Here is an 18,939-nt window from a genome sequence, read left to right on the forward strand (position 1 = left end):
TTTTAAAGGTCAAAAATAGTACTTTGAATGTATCAACTCCCTCTACAGCTTGGAAGCAATTCAAGTTGAGCCTTCCCCAATAAGAATTAATACATTTTTTTTCATTGATGCCTCCATATGTTAGGGGCCTTTGAATTCTCACTATAGTTGCTTCTTGTGTCTTGTCTTTGAGGGATGGGCACTAGCTTAACTGGCTCCTGTAGTTTGCAGATGTGTAGTGACTAACTTTAAAATGTCTGCCTCATAAACAAAATGGGTTAAAACAGTGGATCTCAAGACATTGGGTTGGGACCCAAATTATATTGCAGCTTTTTGGCCAGGGGGCAGAACAGGGTAAGCTGGGAGAAAAAGTTTTGATGGGTTTCCTTCCTTTACCATACATGAAATTTAGCTGTATATGTCTATAAATAATGAATGCACAAATAATACTATTTACTTATAAATGCTAAATATGGAAGCAGTCTTGTTCAAGATCACTACATTTTATGTTGGAGAAGAAAACATCAGTGATGTGTAATGTACAGAGTCTTGGACAAATATCTGGTCAACTGAGGTTCAGATTGCCCATTTGCCATGAAAGTTGACTGAGTAACCTTGAGCTAGTCATGCTTTCACAGCATTACCTGCCTCAGAGTGGTTGGTAGGAAGAAAAACTTGATGAGGGGGGAATGATGTGAATTCCTCTAGGTATGGGGAAAATACAGGTACATATGCTAAAATATGTAAAGTTATGGATCACTTTACAGTAAGGCAAAATTCCCTGCTCTTTTTGAGCCTTTGGAATTTTGACAGACTTGCAGGCGCAAGCACAAAATGGCTGCTTTTGGAGGTGGAGTCAACCACAGAATGTCAGAAGTAAGGTCATGATAATTCTTCCAACATTTCAGGCAGAAGTTCTGTTTCCCAAAATGTTTTTTTTTTAATGGACATATTGTTTTAAATGATTTGTTGCTGACGTATAACTTACTTTCAGTCATGCAGTGAAGATTGCTTGTGCTGGGGTGGCAGCTGCTGTTTAAGTAAATTCTCAAATCTGCACAGCCTGTCAGGCGTCCTGCTGAGTAAAAGCCTCACTTCACCCCATCCACTTTTCAGAAACACTTGATGGGTACCAAGAAGGATATTGATGGGGCCACAGAGCCCATAGGTGCCACATTGAAAAAGGGTCTGAAAAGTACAGTAAGTCTTGGTGTGGTTCCTACTTGTAAAAGCTTGAGTATCGCTGCATTAGAACCACCTATTGTGTGGTGAACTCTCATCTGTTTCTTCTGTGCAAATACTGGTTATTGTCTGAACGACTATGGATTTGTTAAAATGTTCACAATTCCAGCTACTTAATGGGTAAATGCTACGTAATGGCGGTGAAACGTTTTTTTAATATTCATACATATGCCCTTCTCAGCAAACTGAAACCATCTGGGGCAAGGTGTTATTTGGCCTCTGAAACTCCTCTGTCTGCTCCTCAAAGCAGTGCTGTGATTAAGTAAAGCCAAAGAAGCACTGGAAATGGGAATAGGTTTCGTTCTGATTTGATAAAGTTTCATAATTGGCATCAGACTATGTATGAAAAATTGACTATTGCTAAATATAGTGGTGCCTTATAATATTCATCAGCATCCTGAAGTCTCACAGGGTAAAGAATTAAATACTGTGATAAACTGTGCAGCTTCCAAAAATAGCTGTTGTGTTACCTCTTTCAAAATATTTAGTACAGTTTGCTCATATCCAGATGTTCCATGTTTATCCCTTGCTAGCAGCATCAGCCAACAACAGCCAGGGTGGGGAGAGCACACAGCTTAGAAACAGATAAAAAAGCATCATGCAAGCTGTTGCTTTTTATGGTGTGCTTGGGTGCCTCTATGACCTCTACCTGTGTGTTGGCTCAGGTGATCTAGTGCAGCGGTCTCCAACCCCGGTCCGGAGACCGCTACCGGTCCGCAGCTCCTCCTCATCCTCCTTCCCGGCTGCTGCCTTGGGGGCTGCCCTGCCACTCTGCCGCCGGCTCACCTTTGATGCTCTCCAGCGGCCGCCATGGTTGGGGCTTCTCCTCAGTGTGGCATTGTGCAACTGCTGATGGCAGTGCTCCCCAGCGGGCGGAGGGAAATCAGGGGCACCGGCAGGAAAGCAAGTGGAGCAGGGGCTCAGCCGGCGGCGACGACATCCCTCAGCAAATACTACCTCCCCCTCGGGCCTCAGTAAAATTGTCAAGCATTGACTGGTCCCCGGTGATAAAAAGGTTGGGGACCACTGGCCTAGTGCCTCTCCTTATGAGAGGCTGTGTGGTCTGAGACAAAAGGATGATGTGAAAAGGCTGCAAGAGTCATGGCAGATAAAGATAGATAGTGGTTTTGATACCTGTGAATGTGGGAAAGCTTAAGGTAAGAAATGCAAAGGTTGGGAAAAGGACTACGGCAGAATTTGTGTACAGGGTTTAGGGACAGAATTGGCAGAGTGCTTTAGAGTAAAACAATTTAAAAGGAATTGGTGACAGTGGAGGCTGTGTAGTTAATAATCTGCTGGCCTGTTTTATGTTTTTCGTTCCACTGGTGGAGTGGGTGGGCTTTGGAGAACTACATGCAGGCTGGATTAAAGACACATCTATGTAATTCCAATGGTGTAATGTTTTAAATAAGTGTTCTTTGGCAGCAAAAGGGTATTTCCAGGACAAAAAAGCACTCATGCACATCCAGCTTTCTAAAATCCTGTTTAAAGAAGAAATGTTTTCAACATGCCCTTAAAATAATACAACATTTTCCTCTTGCACATTTTTTAAAATGTGAACTGAACTGCCTTTTTATAGTATGTACTTGATACTTGATAGCATGTAGTCATAACACAAAAGCAGTATTCAAAAAAAAGCACATAGATTAATTTTGTTTGACTTGATCTTGAGTAAGTAACTGTGGTGAGGAGCCCTTTTAGTACAGCCCTTAAATACAGTTTCTACTTTTATATGCCTTTTAAATAAAACCATGTGCTGTTGCCAAGGCAAATTATGCCACTGAACAATGAAAAACATTTCAGTCCTTGGGATGTTACTGTAGATAGCAATGACTTACGTCATAGGTTCAGAATTGCAGGAGATGCGCTTATGTTAGAGGTTCAGAATTGCAGGAGATGCTCAGAATAAGATTCTTAGCAGTGAGGCATGTTAGCAAATTTGTACCGAGAATAGAGGCAATATGTACCCCTGTTCTAACATATCTTCCCAGATGTGATTCAAATACCAGAGTAATCACAGAAGGGATTTCTGATATAAGAAGTAATTTTCTGATGAAATGCTTTGGAAGTAAGCTACCACAGCGTTCCTTTGAATATGTCCTTATTTAGAATTATTGGGGGAATAGATCAAAAGCTCCTTGCATTTGATGACGATTATTATGTTATCCGTTCAGTCGTGTCCAACCCTTGGCGATTCTATAGGAAAGTTTTCTCAATTCGTCTCAGTCAATGACCACTTCCTTCAGTTGGTTCATGGTCATCCCTGTATTGGCTTTGATCGTATTGAGCCAGTGGATCCTTGGGCGAACACGTTTCCTTTTGCCGCTGAGCATTAATGAGTCTAACAAGACTTCTAATGAGTCTGATCGCATGATGTGTCCAAAGTAAGTGAGCTTTAGCCATAATATCTTGCCTTCTAATAACATAGTTGGTTTGCTCCTCTCTAAAACTATCTTGTTGGTAACTTTGGCTGTCCATGGTATTCGCAGCATTCATCACCAACACCATAGTTCGAAGGCATCTATTCTCCTCCTGTCTTCCTTCTTCAGGGTCCAGCTTTTGAACATAGAGCCAAAAGAGCCGCTTCACCAAGACATGGTGGAATGAGCTCCTGGAAGAGCTGAGGGCCCTCACGGAGCTTTCTCAGTTCCACAGGGCCTGCAAAACGGAGCTCTTCCACCAGTTCTTTGGTTGAGGCCAGGGCCAGTTAGATCTGGGTCTCTTATATTGAGTGGTGGAGAGTGGGAACTTTCACTGCATGGTGGGGGGGGGGGGGAGGATTTTTATAGGGATTTTACTGTTTTAGGGGGATTACAGTGTTTATTATTGTAACCTGCCACAAGCCATGATATGGGAGTGGTGGGATATAAATATAATAATAAATAAGGACTGAAAACTAAAGCCTGAATCATCATCATATTTAATAAAATATATTTATTTTGTGTACACAAATGCTTTGCTACATTTATTGGATTTCCCTTCAGACTGCATTGCAGACTCCCAATTTACAAGAAGGATGCATGCTTCATATATGGTTCCTGGCTTTTTATATATGCACTAAAGAGAACTGGTGGGATCTGGCATACATCTTGAGACCTTGACATCAACAAGTGAACAGCCTTATGAAAGGAAACTTTAAAAATATGTGATTGATTTAAAGGACTTTGTTTTGAGACAGTGTTTGTGGTGTACGTATTAAATATCTAATATTTGTGTTATTTTCGTTATTTAGCAAAATATTTCCTTGGCATACTGGGAACAGTCAGTGATGTGTTCGTCATTTTAGATAGATTTCTGGAAGATTTGAGCTTTCTCCAGTTTGTTTTGGAGAACTGGTAAAGGAGAATGGAGAGAGAAGACAGAAGTTAGGCTCAAACTGTATGTTCACAGCTAGTTTTAATCAGCCAGCTCTCACTTGATGTCTATGGTATGCTATTATTTTGAAACTTGAAGTCTTATTTGCAAATCTATTTTTGTTGAGACAAGATTAGAGCAGAAGAAAGGAAAACGCATTAAAGGGAATGCAAGTTCTTTCAGATTGCGTTATATAGAAAAAGTGGCAAAAGAGGAATCCTTGCAGGAGACTCAACATCTTACTCTTGCATTTCTTCCTGTTGGCTTTTTCCAGTTTATTTTGTTTAAGTGTTTTATCAAATCATGGATGAGGGAAATATTGCATTTCTGATTGTTGTTGTGGCACAGTAATACACAATAGCTTTTGTCATTGAGCCTAGTATATGCTTAAAATGTAAATCTCTTGCATATAACAGAATTGGGCTTTCTCTCTTGGGTTGTGAAGTATATTACAATTATACTTTGTTACAGGACCTGTTAGATAATGGTTTTGGCTGCTAGTCAAATGACTGTTCAAGAGTGCCAGGCAGAGTGTTGCAGGGACAATTGCACAGCTGCTTTTCTTGTGTTCTTCAAATACTGAGAAAATTAGCTGTTTGAAAGGAAAGGCCAGCAGCAAGCCTAAAGTTGTAGCTTTAAGGTGTGGAAGGCAGGGATGCTAAGGAATTAGATTTCTTTTAAAAACCCACCAGCTGAATCTACTTTGATCAAAATCCTTGTTTATGTGCAATTAATTTATCTGCATTATGTATAGGTTTAATTATATATAATTTATAAGGTAAAGGTATCCCCTGTGCAAGCACAGAGTCATGTCTGACTCTTGGGGTGACGCCCTCTAGCGTTTTCATGGCAGACTCAATACGGGGTGGTTTGCCAGTGCCTTCCCCAGTCATTACCGTTTACCCGCCAGCAAGCTGGGTACTCATTTTACCGAACTTGGAAGGATGGAAGGCTGAGCCTTCCTTGAGCCGGCTGCTGGGATCGAACTCCCAACCTCATGGGCAGACAGCTTCAAACAGCATTTCTGCTGCCTTACCACTCTGCACCACAAGAGGCTCTATATATTATATATTGGTTTTAATTATTTAAAAAAAATAATTGTAGTCTGCTTTTCTCACTGAGATGCAAGGTGGATTGCAAAGGGTAATCCAACAGTATTTGTAAACAAAGCAATAAGGTTGCCAAGCTCTGAAAATGGAGCTGAAGCAACGTGTTAAATGGTGTGGAAATTGCATAGGAGGATTATATGTCAATGATTTTTTTGTCTGTGGAGAGGCAGTTTTCCCACCTGCAATTTACCCCTGTACTTGTTTGGAGGGGCAGGGGTCTTGACCTTGCAGGAGTAGAATTTCTGGGGACTGTAGCAGGATGGGAATGTGGGAGGGTACCATAGGATACAAGCTATAGCAGCTGATCTCAATAACGCTTCGATTTGATATGCAACATTGCATTACAATATGTTATTTTCCGTTGAATTTGAAACAGTGGCGTCTGTTCTTTTATGGTAAGAACTGTAAAATAAGGTTTACACTTCAGGAAGACCATCTAGCTTGATATCTCCCCCCCCCCCCCAAAAAAAAAAAAGAAAAACACTGTCCAGGGCAGCTTTGCCCCTAGGCAGGAGCTGCTTGTACTATAGGGTGATGGCAAGGTTGGTTGTTGGTGAACGAATTCACATTTGCTGCAGTTGGTGATTGCCTTTGCACTTGTAGGCTCTCAAAGGGTTTTTAATAACCAATAAGAGGCTCACATCCCCCATGGTGATGGATAAGTCATTAGTGACCCATTTTTCAAGTGCTATTAATCAATTTTTCCCGTCGTTATATTTGCATAGTCTGATAGTCCATTAAATTATTTTAGTTGGATAAATGACTGGCTTCCTGAGAGCCAGCATGGTGTAGTCTTTAAAGTAGCGATCCCCAACCTGTGGGGTGCGGACCACATGTGGTCCCTCGACTAATTGGAGGTGGGCCGCGAAAGACTCCTAATCCCCCCCGCCCTTTACTTCATCCCTTTACTTCATTGTCTCCCATCACTCCCAGATGGGACTATCTCGTTGCAGAGAAACAAGCTCAGGGTTCCCATTGATTTGTCATTGTCATGAGTTAAAATTTCCATGAAAATAAAATGTTCCTTATGTTCATTGTTGTGGCGTGTCTGTATCTTATTTTGAAGGGATGTTTAAACATTACCATAGTGATCAGAGAGCGTTAGGGCAGTGGTTGAGAGTAGAGAACTACCCCCCCCCACTGGGCCTCAGTAAAATTGTCAAGCGTTGAGTGGTCCCCGGTGATAAAAAGGTTGGGGACCACTGCTTTAAAGAACAGTGGATTTTAATCTGGAGAACTGGGTTTGATGCCCTACTCCTCCTCATGCAGCCATCTAGGTGACCTTGGCCTATTCAAGTTCTCTTAGGGTTGATCTCAAAGAGCAGTTTCCTTAGATCCTTCTCAGCCATACCTGCCTCACAGGGTGTCTGTTGTGTGAAGAGGAAGGGAAAGGTAAGCTGCTTTGGGAGGTGTTCTGGTAGTGAAAAGTGGGGCATAAATTCCCCAGGTTGTCTTATTTTAGTACCTCCACAATTGCTGGTATCTTGATTACAAATTTGTTTTTAGGTGCGACAGATGAAGATGGGAAGCTGTTAGTCCATTTGTAGCTGTAGAAAAGAGCTACAGTCCAGTAGCGCCTTGAAGATTAACAAAATTTGTGGCAATGAGCTTTCTTGAGTCATTGCTTACTTCAGATATAGCTTGAATGTGAGTTCATGTGTCCTTTACCTATGGAGTGTGGAATGATTCAGTGCCAAGTGACACTGGAATTAGGTGTGGTCTGCTTTTGGTGTGAAAGATTGTCTGTTTCTTTTAGGATGTATCTGAAGAAGTGAACTTGTGAATGCGCATACTCTGCCACAAATTTTGTTAGTCTTCAAGGTGTTGCTGGACTCCTGAGTGGAACAGCTTGACTGCTTTAACTTAGCTTTCAACACAAGTGGCGTGTCTGGAGAGTGCTCTGCAGTGACAGATTTCAGGACACATCTGTTAGCTGTATAAAGATTATTGTGGATGTTTGAACTCCAGGCCATCCAAAAATATGCATATGTGCATTCATCTGGATATAGATAGTTGGCCAACTGCTGCTGACAGTTGAATTGCTAAGACCTAGACACCAAGGTAGTAAGTCTGAGTGTCTGAGTATTTTTTGTTTGTCTGTTATTGTGCACTTTATGTTGGAAGAGACACCAGAAATGGGAGAGAAGGCGGCAGGCTGTAGTCTTTTTACTTGCCTTTTGATACAGTTGTGCTGTTCAAATGCAGCTGAATAGCACTGAATGTTCAGCTCCTATAATTGCAACCCCAGAGTAGGACCCCAGACTGCTGGATGAACAGTCATCTCTTAGGGAAGGTGTGTCCTGTATTTTCAAAAGAAAGGCTTACTGGTAGCTTGTGCAACCAACTGATTTAAATATTATGCCTCAGGCTTGTCAAAAGGTGGTCCCATTATTTTCATGATAGCACATCTACAAAAACACTTTGGCATCTTTAAAAAAGGACCTGTATTCCTCTGCAAAGACTGTATTTTACTTGTTTCTTGCAAATAAGGTTACTGGACTTGGTGGATTGTCTAGCTTCCTGTGGTTAAAGCACAATTGTTGGATAAGGAAGGACTTGTCAGCTTCTACATCCTTTGGAAGCTTGCCTGCCTTCCTTCCAGATGTTTGAGGGTGGTCATTGAGACATTCTCATGAAAATGTTTCCAAATAAGACTTTTTATTGTGGTTTGGAGTTCTCTCATCTACACAGATTGCAAGAATGAAATTGGCAGCTTAAATGGGAATTATCAGGAGTATTTCCTTTTGAGATAGAAGATGACATCAGTAAGCCAGACTTGTAGCCTGTAATTAATCATAGTTAGAATGGGCCTTATAGGCAATCTAATATTAGTACCAAATATTCAAAGCTTTTTTTTTGTATGTGCTGGTGTTTTGTACTCCACTTCCTACTACCCAAAGGATTCTCAAAGTGGTTTATAATTGCCTATCCTTCTCCCCACCACAGTCTCCCTGTGAAATAGGTGGGACTGAGAGAGCTCTGAGAATTTTGACTGGCCCAGGGTCACCCAGCTGGCTGCATATGGAGTCGGGGATCAAACCTGGTTCTAGAGATTATATGCTGCTGCTTTTAACCATTCTGCAAACACCAATTTGCTGGTCATCCCTGGCCCCAAAGACATTCACCTTGTCTCAACCAGAGCAAGAGTTGAACCAACATGGTGGAATTAGCTGTCAGCTGAGACCTGGACCATGACAGAACAGTCAAAGTTCCACAGGTCCTGAAAAATGGCATACTAACCAGGACTATGGTTGAGGCCACAGCTATTCTAAGCTTTACAGGCCTCCCTGCATCTCCTCTTTCTTGGCTCACCCCCTGCTTATTGTCATGTCCACTCTAGGGCACCTGTGGAGGGGAGCTAAAAGGGTGGCATGGACAGGGATTTAAACTGTATTTTAGAAATGTATTGTATTTATGATTACATACTACATATGTGGCTTTTATTATCATGAACTACCCCGAACCCCATATGGGGAGGAGTGATACAGAAATTAAATAATAATAAACCAAGCTTGAGGAATGGCTTGCTGGTTCAGTATCTGCTCGAAGAACTCCAGGAGATATGACTCTTCCCACTGATTAGTTGAATTGTTGAACTGGTGTTCTTGGTCACAAGGTTTCTCTATTAATCTGAAATCTACTTTTAGTAAACCAAGTCTTGCCTACTTTTCTATGAAAGCACTTTGTTCTTTCAGTGCCCCATTCAAGGTCCTCCTTCCATATCAAGCTTCATTTATAACCATTAAGTGAATCTCCATCTATCTCTCACTTAACCCATTGCCTATCCAAAATATCATGAGGGATTTTGTGAGTTCCTTTGTTGCAATCAAGAGAATATTAGGTTTACAGAATTCCTGCAATCACTAAGCTAGTAATCTGATAAAAAAAAAGGCAAGATGAAATTTGGTAGGATTCATTCTTGTCAAATCTTTGCTGGCGTCTACTATCCAGAGCACTGTTTACAAGGCTTCTGCAGATTGTTTGCTTTATGATTTGTTTTAGTATATTTCCTAGTACCTTTGTTGAACAGAGCATGCTGAAGTTTTTCAGACCCCCCCCTTCTTGAAAGATTATAGTCATACATATTGTAATGCTCCAGGATCTTTACTGTCAGTTCCTGTTAGTTGTTTGTAAGGACACCTCAAAGCACATCACAACTCCTGCAAGTTTTTTCTGCTGTACCAAAGTTTAAGGCTATACTTCTAGGGATCATATCTAATTTCTAAGTAGTCTCCACTCCCACAATTGAAAGTCACATTCATCAGGGCTGTCAAATTATGCCACATACTTCCCACTCCTTATAAGCTATTGCTAATATTGTGCCAGTAGTCCTTACACCATGGACCCAGAAACAGTTTTTATAACTCCGAAAGTAGTTGGTGAAAGAACAAACAGATGGTAACAGAGCAATAACATGGGTAAGAAATAACAGGTAAGTAATACAGCTGAGACCAGAAGTGTACCAGCTGAATAACAAGTTTATGATGACTTTGATAAGGACAAGGTTCCTCCTTTTTTCAGAAGAGAAGGACCCTTGGAGTAAGTATCCAATGTATCAGTATCTGATCTCCCTTCATGGTAGAGGACATTTTGAGGGACTTCCCAAAGCAGTATCTTCAGTTTGGTTTCGGTCAGTGTCATATTCACTTAGGAGGTGTTGTAAGGCAACATCAGCCAAATCATGTATTGCTTATGTAGTGTCTAATTAATGTGAAGAGATGATCTGGTGACTGTTTTGCAAACTTCATTGTCTGTTACCTACCTTGCAAGTGCAAGACTGTTGGCAGCATTGGCAGCACTCCTGACAGAGTGGGCTATAATGCTGCCAGGCAAAAGAAGCTTATGGATCCTATTGGCCTCTACTGTGCAGGCTTTGAGTGTGCTATTTATGATCAACTTAGACAACCTTTCTCCTATGTTACGTGGGGATAACAACAAGAATAATCTGTTGAATTTCCTAATTTAGGATTGACAAGAGACAGGAATTTGAAAAAATTGTCCCTCCCTCCCTGATTGGATGGTGGAAATTACCCTCCAGATGTCCTCCTTTCCTCAGATGAATGGTCTGATCCACTCACTTGTAATACTCTATTACATGAAACAGTCATTCATCCCCACATGGATAAAGACGAAGGCCTAATGACCAATGCTAAAATTTGTTTAGATTGTGCTTTTGTTTTGTTTTCCCTTAGGGAAGAGTACAGGATAGAAGCTCTTCTAAATGTTTACAAGAATAATCCCAATAACACTACAGTAAAAAAAAAATAACTTGTATCTGGTTAACCAGAACGTTCAGTTAACCATCATGCTGCTTGATGCACATGGCTCAAATCATTTGTGGCTGTGTGAACTGGGCAGGCGCCAAGTAAGACCTATGCTAATTGGCATTTCTGCTGCAGCAACACTGTGACTTCTCCATGGATACCAATTAGCAAAGCTTTTATTCTAATTTGAGTATAATATCTAATCCACACCTGGTTTGTTTTGTTCCCCTAATCAAATATTTTAATTCAATCACTACTACTATGACACAACGTTAACAAGAGGTACTCTTGAATCTGATTTACTGAATATTTTAGAACATTGCAAATCAGATAATATGTTGTTTAGTGCACTGGAAAATTGTGATTTTTTTTCCTGGAAAATCTGTACTATTGTCTATGAGTTTAATAATTCTTGCTGATTATCTCTAACTTCCTAGATCTGTGCACTGAGAGACAGCAGATGTCACCTGCAAACAGGTCCAGTCAGCACACAGCCACATCTGTATTTCTTAGTTGGGAGTCATCGTCCACCATCTCCCTTTTCCTTCTCTTCATGTCAGTATTGGTTGAATCATCTCTTCCCTTCAGGGGTTGAAAAGACTTCCTGTCTTTCTATTGTAGCCTGTTACAGCTGTCTTCCATCAGCATACTCAAGATTTCTTTGGAAAGTTTCTGAAATTTTTGAGTTTCATTTAGTACAAAGAACTGTCTTGGCTTTTACAGCATAATGTACTTTCAGGTATACAAGAAGGTTTCCCTGAATTCCTGGCTGAAAAGGGAGATACAGCTTGTTCAATTCCGTTTTATGTGCATCAAGCCCTGTAAACCTCCATGGATATTTGAAACAATGTAGGAGCTTCTTGAAAGCCAGGGTTTTTTCCCCCTGTAAGGGCACTGCAGTCTTGAACTGCTGGCCATTTACTGTCATTCTGCTACTTTTTCTACACATGGTGATATATAGGTTAAAAGTTGTTTTTATTGTTATTGTTTTCTACCTTTCCTACCTGTGGTGATTGTTTACTATTATGTGTAGGACTCTGCATTAACATAAAAACTCTGTAAATGAATCGTACAACCCTAGATCTAGGGCTCACCCTCCACCTATACGTGTGATTTATAATTCCCATTTCTCATTGTGTCTGAAGAAGTGAGATATGCACACTAGAGTTTACACCTTGAATAAAATGGTTAGTCTGAAAGGCATCATGGGACTCGAACTATATTCTGCTGCTTCAGATCAGCATGGCTATCCACTTGAATCTGTGAGCAAATGAGACCAGCAGTTAGGAATACAAAAACTTTTAACAGCATATTTTGAAGAATATGATGGAAATCCCCTGTTGCTACTGTACCTGGAAAATGAGCAAGCTGTTCCTTACACATCTTACTTCCTGACAAGGGAATGCCAGCTTGGTGTAGTGGTTTGAAGCGCCAACTTCTTACCTGGTGAACCGATTTTGATTCCCTGCTCCTCCCTCACATGCAGCCAGCTGGATGACCTTGTGTTCACCACAGCACTGATAGAGCTATTTTGACCCAGTAGTAATATCAGGGCTCTCTGCCCCGCCTACCTCCCAGGGTGCCTCTGGTGAGGAGAGAAAGGGAAGGTGATTGTAAGTCACTTTGAGACACCTTTTGTTAAGAGAAAAATGGCATATAAGAACCAACTCTTTTTCTTCTAAAATATTGGTCCATGTTCTACCAGTGTAATTAAAATGTTTACACTGAATGTTGATCAGTATTCTACAGGTGCAATAGGTGACTGTGACCAGGCATGCTATTCTAGATGCGGCTGATCGTGTTTCCTTGTCCCTACTGACTTGTCTGGTTTAGTTCACTGTAGAAGAGTTTTCTTAGCTGAATCACAGTGGTGGTGTGACCTTGTGAATGACAAAGCTCTCGAGATACCTCTTCCTCACTTGTTGTTCCTAGCAAGTCCTAAAATGTGACTAAGTTTATATATTGTTGTGGCCTATAAGAATGCAAATAAACAAAATTGTGGCATAATTAACAGTAGGTGTTGAGACTAGTACAGGACCCAGAGATATTTATACTTGATCCAGACCTGAAATGTGCTTTGTTCCAAGCAAGGCTATAAAGTGTCTCTCCCTGAAGCTTAATTCTGCCTGCAAATTATGGGTTAATTTGGCATGCATGTTGGTCTGAAAAGTCATTTGCAGGGCTTGACTATGCCAGATAATTAAGTTCGATTACAGCTTTAGGTTTGCGAGATTCCTCGTTCAAGTTCCTGAATCCCTGGAAAGGTTAGTGATTCCAATACAGAGCCTTCGGTTTAATGATGTATTTCTTAGATTCTAATATCAAATTCAGTGAATACAGTGCATTTTTATTTAAGATCTCCCACTTTAAAATACAAAATTAATGTTTTTGCATTTCATTGAGCTTCAAACAACTGCTGTGGAAGACTTAAGCAATTTAGGGTGAACAAAGTTTTGAGTCCAGTGACTCCTTTAAGACCAAAGTTTTAATCAAGATAAAAGCTTTTGTGTGCAAACATATTTCTTCAGATACTGTATTTGTATCTGCAGAAGTGTGTTTACACATAAAAGATTATCCCTTTGTTGGCCTTAAAGCTGCCAGTGGATTCAAACTTCGTTCTGCTACTTCAGACCAACTTGGCTACTCACTTGAAGCATTTTAGGCTTTCATGTATTCATATTTGGAGTTTGGAGTTTTAATTAGAAATGTTTTTGAACTATTATTGGAAGCTGCCTAGAACAATGAGAAGTCAGAAATGGAAATCAAAATGGCAGAAAAGTCTTTTTTTTTTCTTTTTAAATGAATATATTCCTAATTTTCAGCTTATCAATATTCAGTAATTTCCAACAACCAAACCAAGTTCCAAGTGTTTTTATCCCACTTTCTATATCTTCTTCAGTGATTGCCAGACAATATCTGAACAAAATGTCATAGTTATTACATTTCACTTATGAGTATGAGCCAATAACACATATCACGTAGGCAAGAGCTCTACGTACATGTGGTGAAGCAGCCCCAGAAAAAGTAGAGCTCTTGCCTATATAATATGTGTTATTGGCTCATACTCATAAGTGAAATGTAATAACTATGATACTTCGGATATTGATAAGTTGAAAATTTTGTACTAGGTATCAGCATCCAAAGGCAGAACTGGTGGTTCTGCTGGTGGCTCTTTGGCCACCTGGTCTTCCCAGCAGTCCTGGTACTACCCAGACTATTAAGAACATTCAAACTATTAAGAGTGGAGGTCTTCCTGGTAGTCAAGGTGCCTGTGGTTTTCAGCAGTTCTCGAGATGTCAGACCTGCTTCACCTGTTTCTACCAGCAATACCAGATCTTCTACAGCAGGGTATCCTCAGGCATCCACCTCCTGGATGCTTGTACTTGATCTCATGGAGACTTAAAGGCTGGCTTTAAAATGCAAAGGCTACAGTTCAGAGGAAACAAAGACTATTTTGGCATCACAGCACATATCTACTGTCAGGATATACAGTGCCTCATGGAAGGAAAGCAGTAGAATTCATAGCCCCTCAAATAACAAGGATCCTGGATTTTCTGAAGAATGGCATTAGAACCGGTCTGCGGTTAAGTACATTGCACAGGCAGGTAGCAGCACCATTGACTGTTCTAAGCCTGGATGGTCTATCCTTGTTCAGGCATTCACATTTTATTCATTTCCTGGTGGCCAAGATTGACAATCTGGTCACAGCAGATGCTGCCCTAGGGCACAAGGTTCCTCCAGCATGTTATGGTTCCGACTAAGCTTACCCACTCTAGTAATGGGACTTTTCTTGGAAGTTCCACCAAGATGTCCTCCTGGTCTCAGTGGAATATTCACCGAGAAGGGTCTTTCTTAGAATCTGTACAACAACAAAAATTCATTAGAGACGTCCAGTTCCCCTAATGAGAGGAAGTTAACCAAATTAGGCAGTTGCATTTATGATTCAGGATAGCTTTAGCTCTATTGTGCTTCCTGTTCCCTTACCTTTTCCTGATTGCCTTGTTTTCATATTGTTGAGTTACAAATTTGGAGGAGGAGGGTGTTCCCACCAGGAGACAAGAAATTCAATTTAGTCCTGCCTCCCTTGAAGAGAGGTGGGAAGCACCCACCGAGATGTCCTCCTGTCCTCAGAGAAGGACTCTTCTTGATGAGTATCCGATGGTTTTTCTATATTGGCTTATATTGAAGTAAATGTGAGAAAGGTGTCTTATATACCAAATAAGCAAAATAATGCCCCACAAAATGTCCCATTTTCTTAAAAGAAGACTTCATATAGTCCCACATTAGTGAGAGACAGTATTGGTTTATCTTTATTAGAGAAAGGAAGTTTTTGTCAGGTGTATGTGAGATGTCAGTTGTATACAGATTTAATCAGTTAAGAAAAGCACTTTTTAAAACCCTGTTACCTTGGCTTGATCCATATCAGAAAGCTGGTTTTTATTCATATAAACTCATTTTCATCAGCCTAGCATTTTTTTAATTGTAGGAGCGCTATTTTCATTGGCCAGAAGCAAAACTTGCTGTGGTAATCACTTTTATTTATTTGTCTTATTCACGTAAGCTGTATGGAATTCTTGAACTCATTAACACCACTTTTAGGTGGCTAGTGTAGGTGGGAGACAGTTGTTAGAACATGTTTGAGGTGAATGTAAATAGGTTATGCATATACTCCATTATGTGCAGTCTACCTCTAGCAGACTCTTGCGTACATTTGCTGAAACCTATTCTGTTCAGAAATGGAGGGCGTAGGAAATACTTGAAAGAACTGGAGTGTTGCCAGCACCTGTTTGGAATTGAAAACAGCCATCTGGTGATTTAAAGCATGGTTCACCAGGCTACCATGGCAACCAAGTGTTAAATAGAAGCTGGCTCTTTGAGTTTAGAAAAACAAAATCCTCATTGAAAGAATGTGACTCTTTAATCCTGAACATGCTGCTAAAGCACACAAACTAAAATAATGTTACTAGGTAGCAAGCTGGTCCCTGGAGCATTGCAGTCCACTACATTGTAGTAGATTGCTGACTGGGAACTCTTTCCCAGTACAAGGTAATACGTTGCAGGTTTTTGCAGGAGCCTTTTAATCTTTCCTGTGTTTCCTTGGTTGCTATGGTGTTAGAATCAGCGAAATATACTTGATTTAGGTGACTGAGAAGAATTATATACCCATCCTTAGAATAGGAGTGGGCAGCTTTTTTCTTTTTAGACACTATCTCAAAGGCATTGAGTTGATTTTTTATTAAAAGCCCATTAAAAACATGCCTCTGAAGCATAAAGCATACTGCAATATACTAGTAGTACCATTCTGAATAGCCAAGGCATCTTCAGTGGTCCCAGACATACCACAAATCTTGGTTGGTCTTGGTAGCCAGTAAAAACTTGAGGTCACTACTAGTCCAGCTCCACCTTTTATTCTCCACCTTTCTCCCACTGGGGACTCAAAGTGGCTTGCTTATATCCTGATTATGGTTTTCACAACCAGAGTCATGAAAAGCAAGCCCTCACCCCCACAAAAAGAGAGCCCACAAATTGCTTGCCAACATTATCCATGTAACTAAACAGCTATCAGAAATTTTGTCACACAAAAAATGTTTTGTTTATTTCCGAGTAACCAAGATTATTAGCTTCTGAACTGGCTCACTTTGTTCTCTTCTCCATTTTATCCTCACAATAATCCTGTGTGGTGGGTTAAGCTGAGAGTGTATGATTGGCCCATGTTGATCCATCAGGCTTCCATGGCAGAGCAGGAATTCAAATATGGAACACCCAGTTCTTACTCAAACACTACAGCATTAACCTCTAATGCAGTGGTTCTCAACCTGGGGGTCGGGACCCTTTGCGGGTCGAATTACCCTTTCACCGGGGTCATGGCAGGGCAAGCAGCTTGGCCGGGGGGCACCATCCACACAACAGCCTTGCAGGGTAGATCGAGATAGAACGTTCGTCTGTCTGGAGCAGCTGAAAAGAGCGAGATCGGCATGGTGGGACGAGGCAGAACTGAACTAAGAAACCCCAGGGAAAACCCCAATTTATATACAATCATGAACAATGGATTTTCACGCCATTGGCCAGTTTTTGTTTGATTTCTGTGAATGAACACTTGCATAATTTTATGGTTTGGGGTCACCACAACATGAGGAACTGTATTAAAGGGTCACGGCGTTAGGAAGGTTGAGAACCACTGCTCTAATGGCACTAAGATAGCAAAGGTAGGGAATCATAAGGAAACAGGAAAGAAAAAATGCAAAGGAAAAAGGAGAGGGATAAAATCCTGTCTAAATTGTTCAGATGTTAAAACAATTTAATCGAAGCAGGGTAGTCCGAGCAGTGTTAGAGACTGTAAACTCGTACAAGATCACACAAATACCCAGAACTGTTCAATGTTCAACTTAACTGCCCTGTGGGATGTGCCCACTTAGAGTTTCCTTTCCAGTGCTAGCCCGTTGGTTGTTTCTCTTAATTCTCTAACTGCATTATGACCTTTTTCTGATCTGATAATTAACATCCCTACTAAAAATACGCATTTTAATGTGTTAAATTCCCAGTGCTTTTAAATTTGTCCTCTGTATTTTAATTTTACTAATTGGGCAATCATAATTTGTGTCTTCAACTTGATTGCTGCATTGTTTGCCACCTTAATTCCCAGGAGATAATACAGAAAAGAAGGGTTTAAATAAATAAATACAATTAGTATTGAACTGGGCAGGTTTTATTCCTGTGAAGCTGTTAACAGAAATGTGCAAGTACACAAAAACAAGTGACCCTTTGCAGCACTTGCTTGCAATAGAAGCCTTACGTTTCCCTTTGCATTTTGTAACCACTTAGTTATCTACCCTGAAGTTGACCTCACTGTTTTTACAGATGTCTTTGCTACAAAGTACCTTAGATTATAGATTATTAGATTATGTAGTATTCACATAATTGTATTTTTATCTATTTCATTTTTGCTCTGTTTACTACCTTGAGTTGTGTCTCTAGATAGGCAAGGGACAAACTTTCTAAATAAAATGTCTGAGAACACTTTTAATCCAAAAGACTTTGGTGGTCAAAATGTCCAGGTAATGGATGGTGCTATTTACACATGTGCAGTATGGTTTGAGGGACACAGTAAACTGTAAGGAACTGAGAATACTTGATATGTAGTAAAAGACAGGAGAAACTGTACTTTTGCCAACTGTGTTCTGATAAATAACCAGATTTGTTTTCCTTAATGCCTTACTAATAATCTGTTCACAAGGTAATTTGTGACTGTTGCTGTTCACCTGGAATCTCAACACATTTCATTTATTCGCTTGTTTTCTGGCAAGTTAGAAAGGAATTACCTTTTCTGATCCATGCAACACCATTCTCTATAACACATGAAGTGTTCCACATTTTTGTGCTGCCCATTAAATTAATCATGAGCCTCTGTAGGTCACCCCTAATCCACGTGTTTCTGCTCAGTGGGCCCCAACCCATTAAACTACTGAAGCTGTACATCAAACCATCTAGACACTATCTTGAGTGTGAGGGTGTTCCTATAGGAATGACAAATAGGAAATTTACTACCTTGTAATAGAGGTGGCAGTGAATGCTGTCGAGTCACAGCTGTCTTATGGCAACCTCCTTAGGGTCTTCAAGGTCAGAGATGTTCTGATATTTCTTAATTTTTTATTAAAGGCTTTTGTACATAGTCTTGAGAGAATACGACAAGAAATGTGGGGAAAGGGCAGTTCGGTCCCCAGACAATTCTGAGATGTGTACTAATATGTTTTTACAGCAAACTAGCTAATTACTTGACTGCAGAAAAGATTTGAGGATTCTTGCATGATGAAATTCGGTAGGGAAGAGATGCATAGAAGTCCAATTTAACATTGGGTTTAGGATTTCAGGGATTCTAGGCATGTTTAAGTTTGTGTTGGCTTTGTGGTTGAAATATGTAATTTTTGCTGGTGTGGGAGTCTACATTGTTTTATTTGGACTGGCCAGATATGACAGCAGTAGTACTGGAAAGC

The 18,939-nt window shown here is 40.4% G+C and overlaps 1 protein-coding gene across 8 annotated transcripts in view; it reads left to right on the plus strand.

The window, feature by feature from the left end:
* REEP3 (receptor accessory protein 3) overlaps nt 1–18,939 on the plus strand; it is a 67,601-nt gene that overhangs the window by 13,370 nt on the left and 35,292 nt on the right. The window contains exon 1 of one of the 8 annotated variants that reach the window (XM_077350741.1): nt 11,342–11,503. The exons of the other annotated variants lie outside the window; for them this stretch is intronic. Coding sequence (XP_077206856.1) covers nt 11,409–11,503 — 95 coding nt within the window. The 5' untranslated portion in view covers nt 11,342–11,408. Of the gene's footprint in view, nt 1–11,341; nt 11,504–18,939 lie in introns of those variants that run through there. 8 annotated transcript variants of the gene reach the window in all.

The sequence above is a fragment of the Paroedura picta genome, chromosome 8 (genome assembly GCF_049243985.1).
Source record: "Paroedura picta isolate Pp20150507F chromosome 8, Ppicta_v3.0, whole genome shotgun sequence".
Lineage (NCBI taxonomy): Eukaryota > Metazoa > Chordata > Lepidosauria > Squamata > Gekkonidae > Paroedura > Paroedura picta.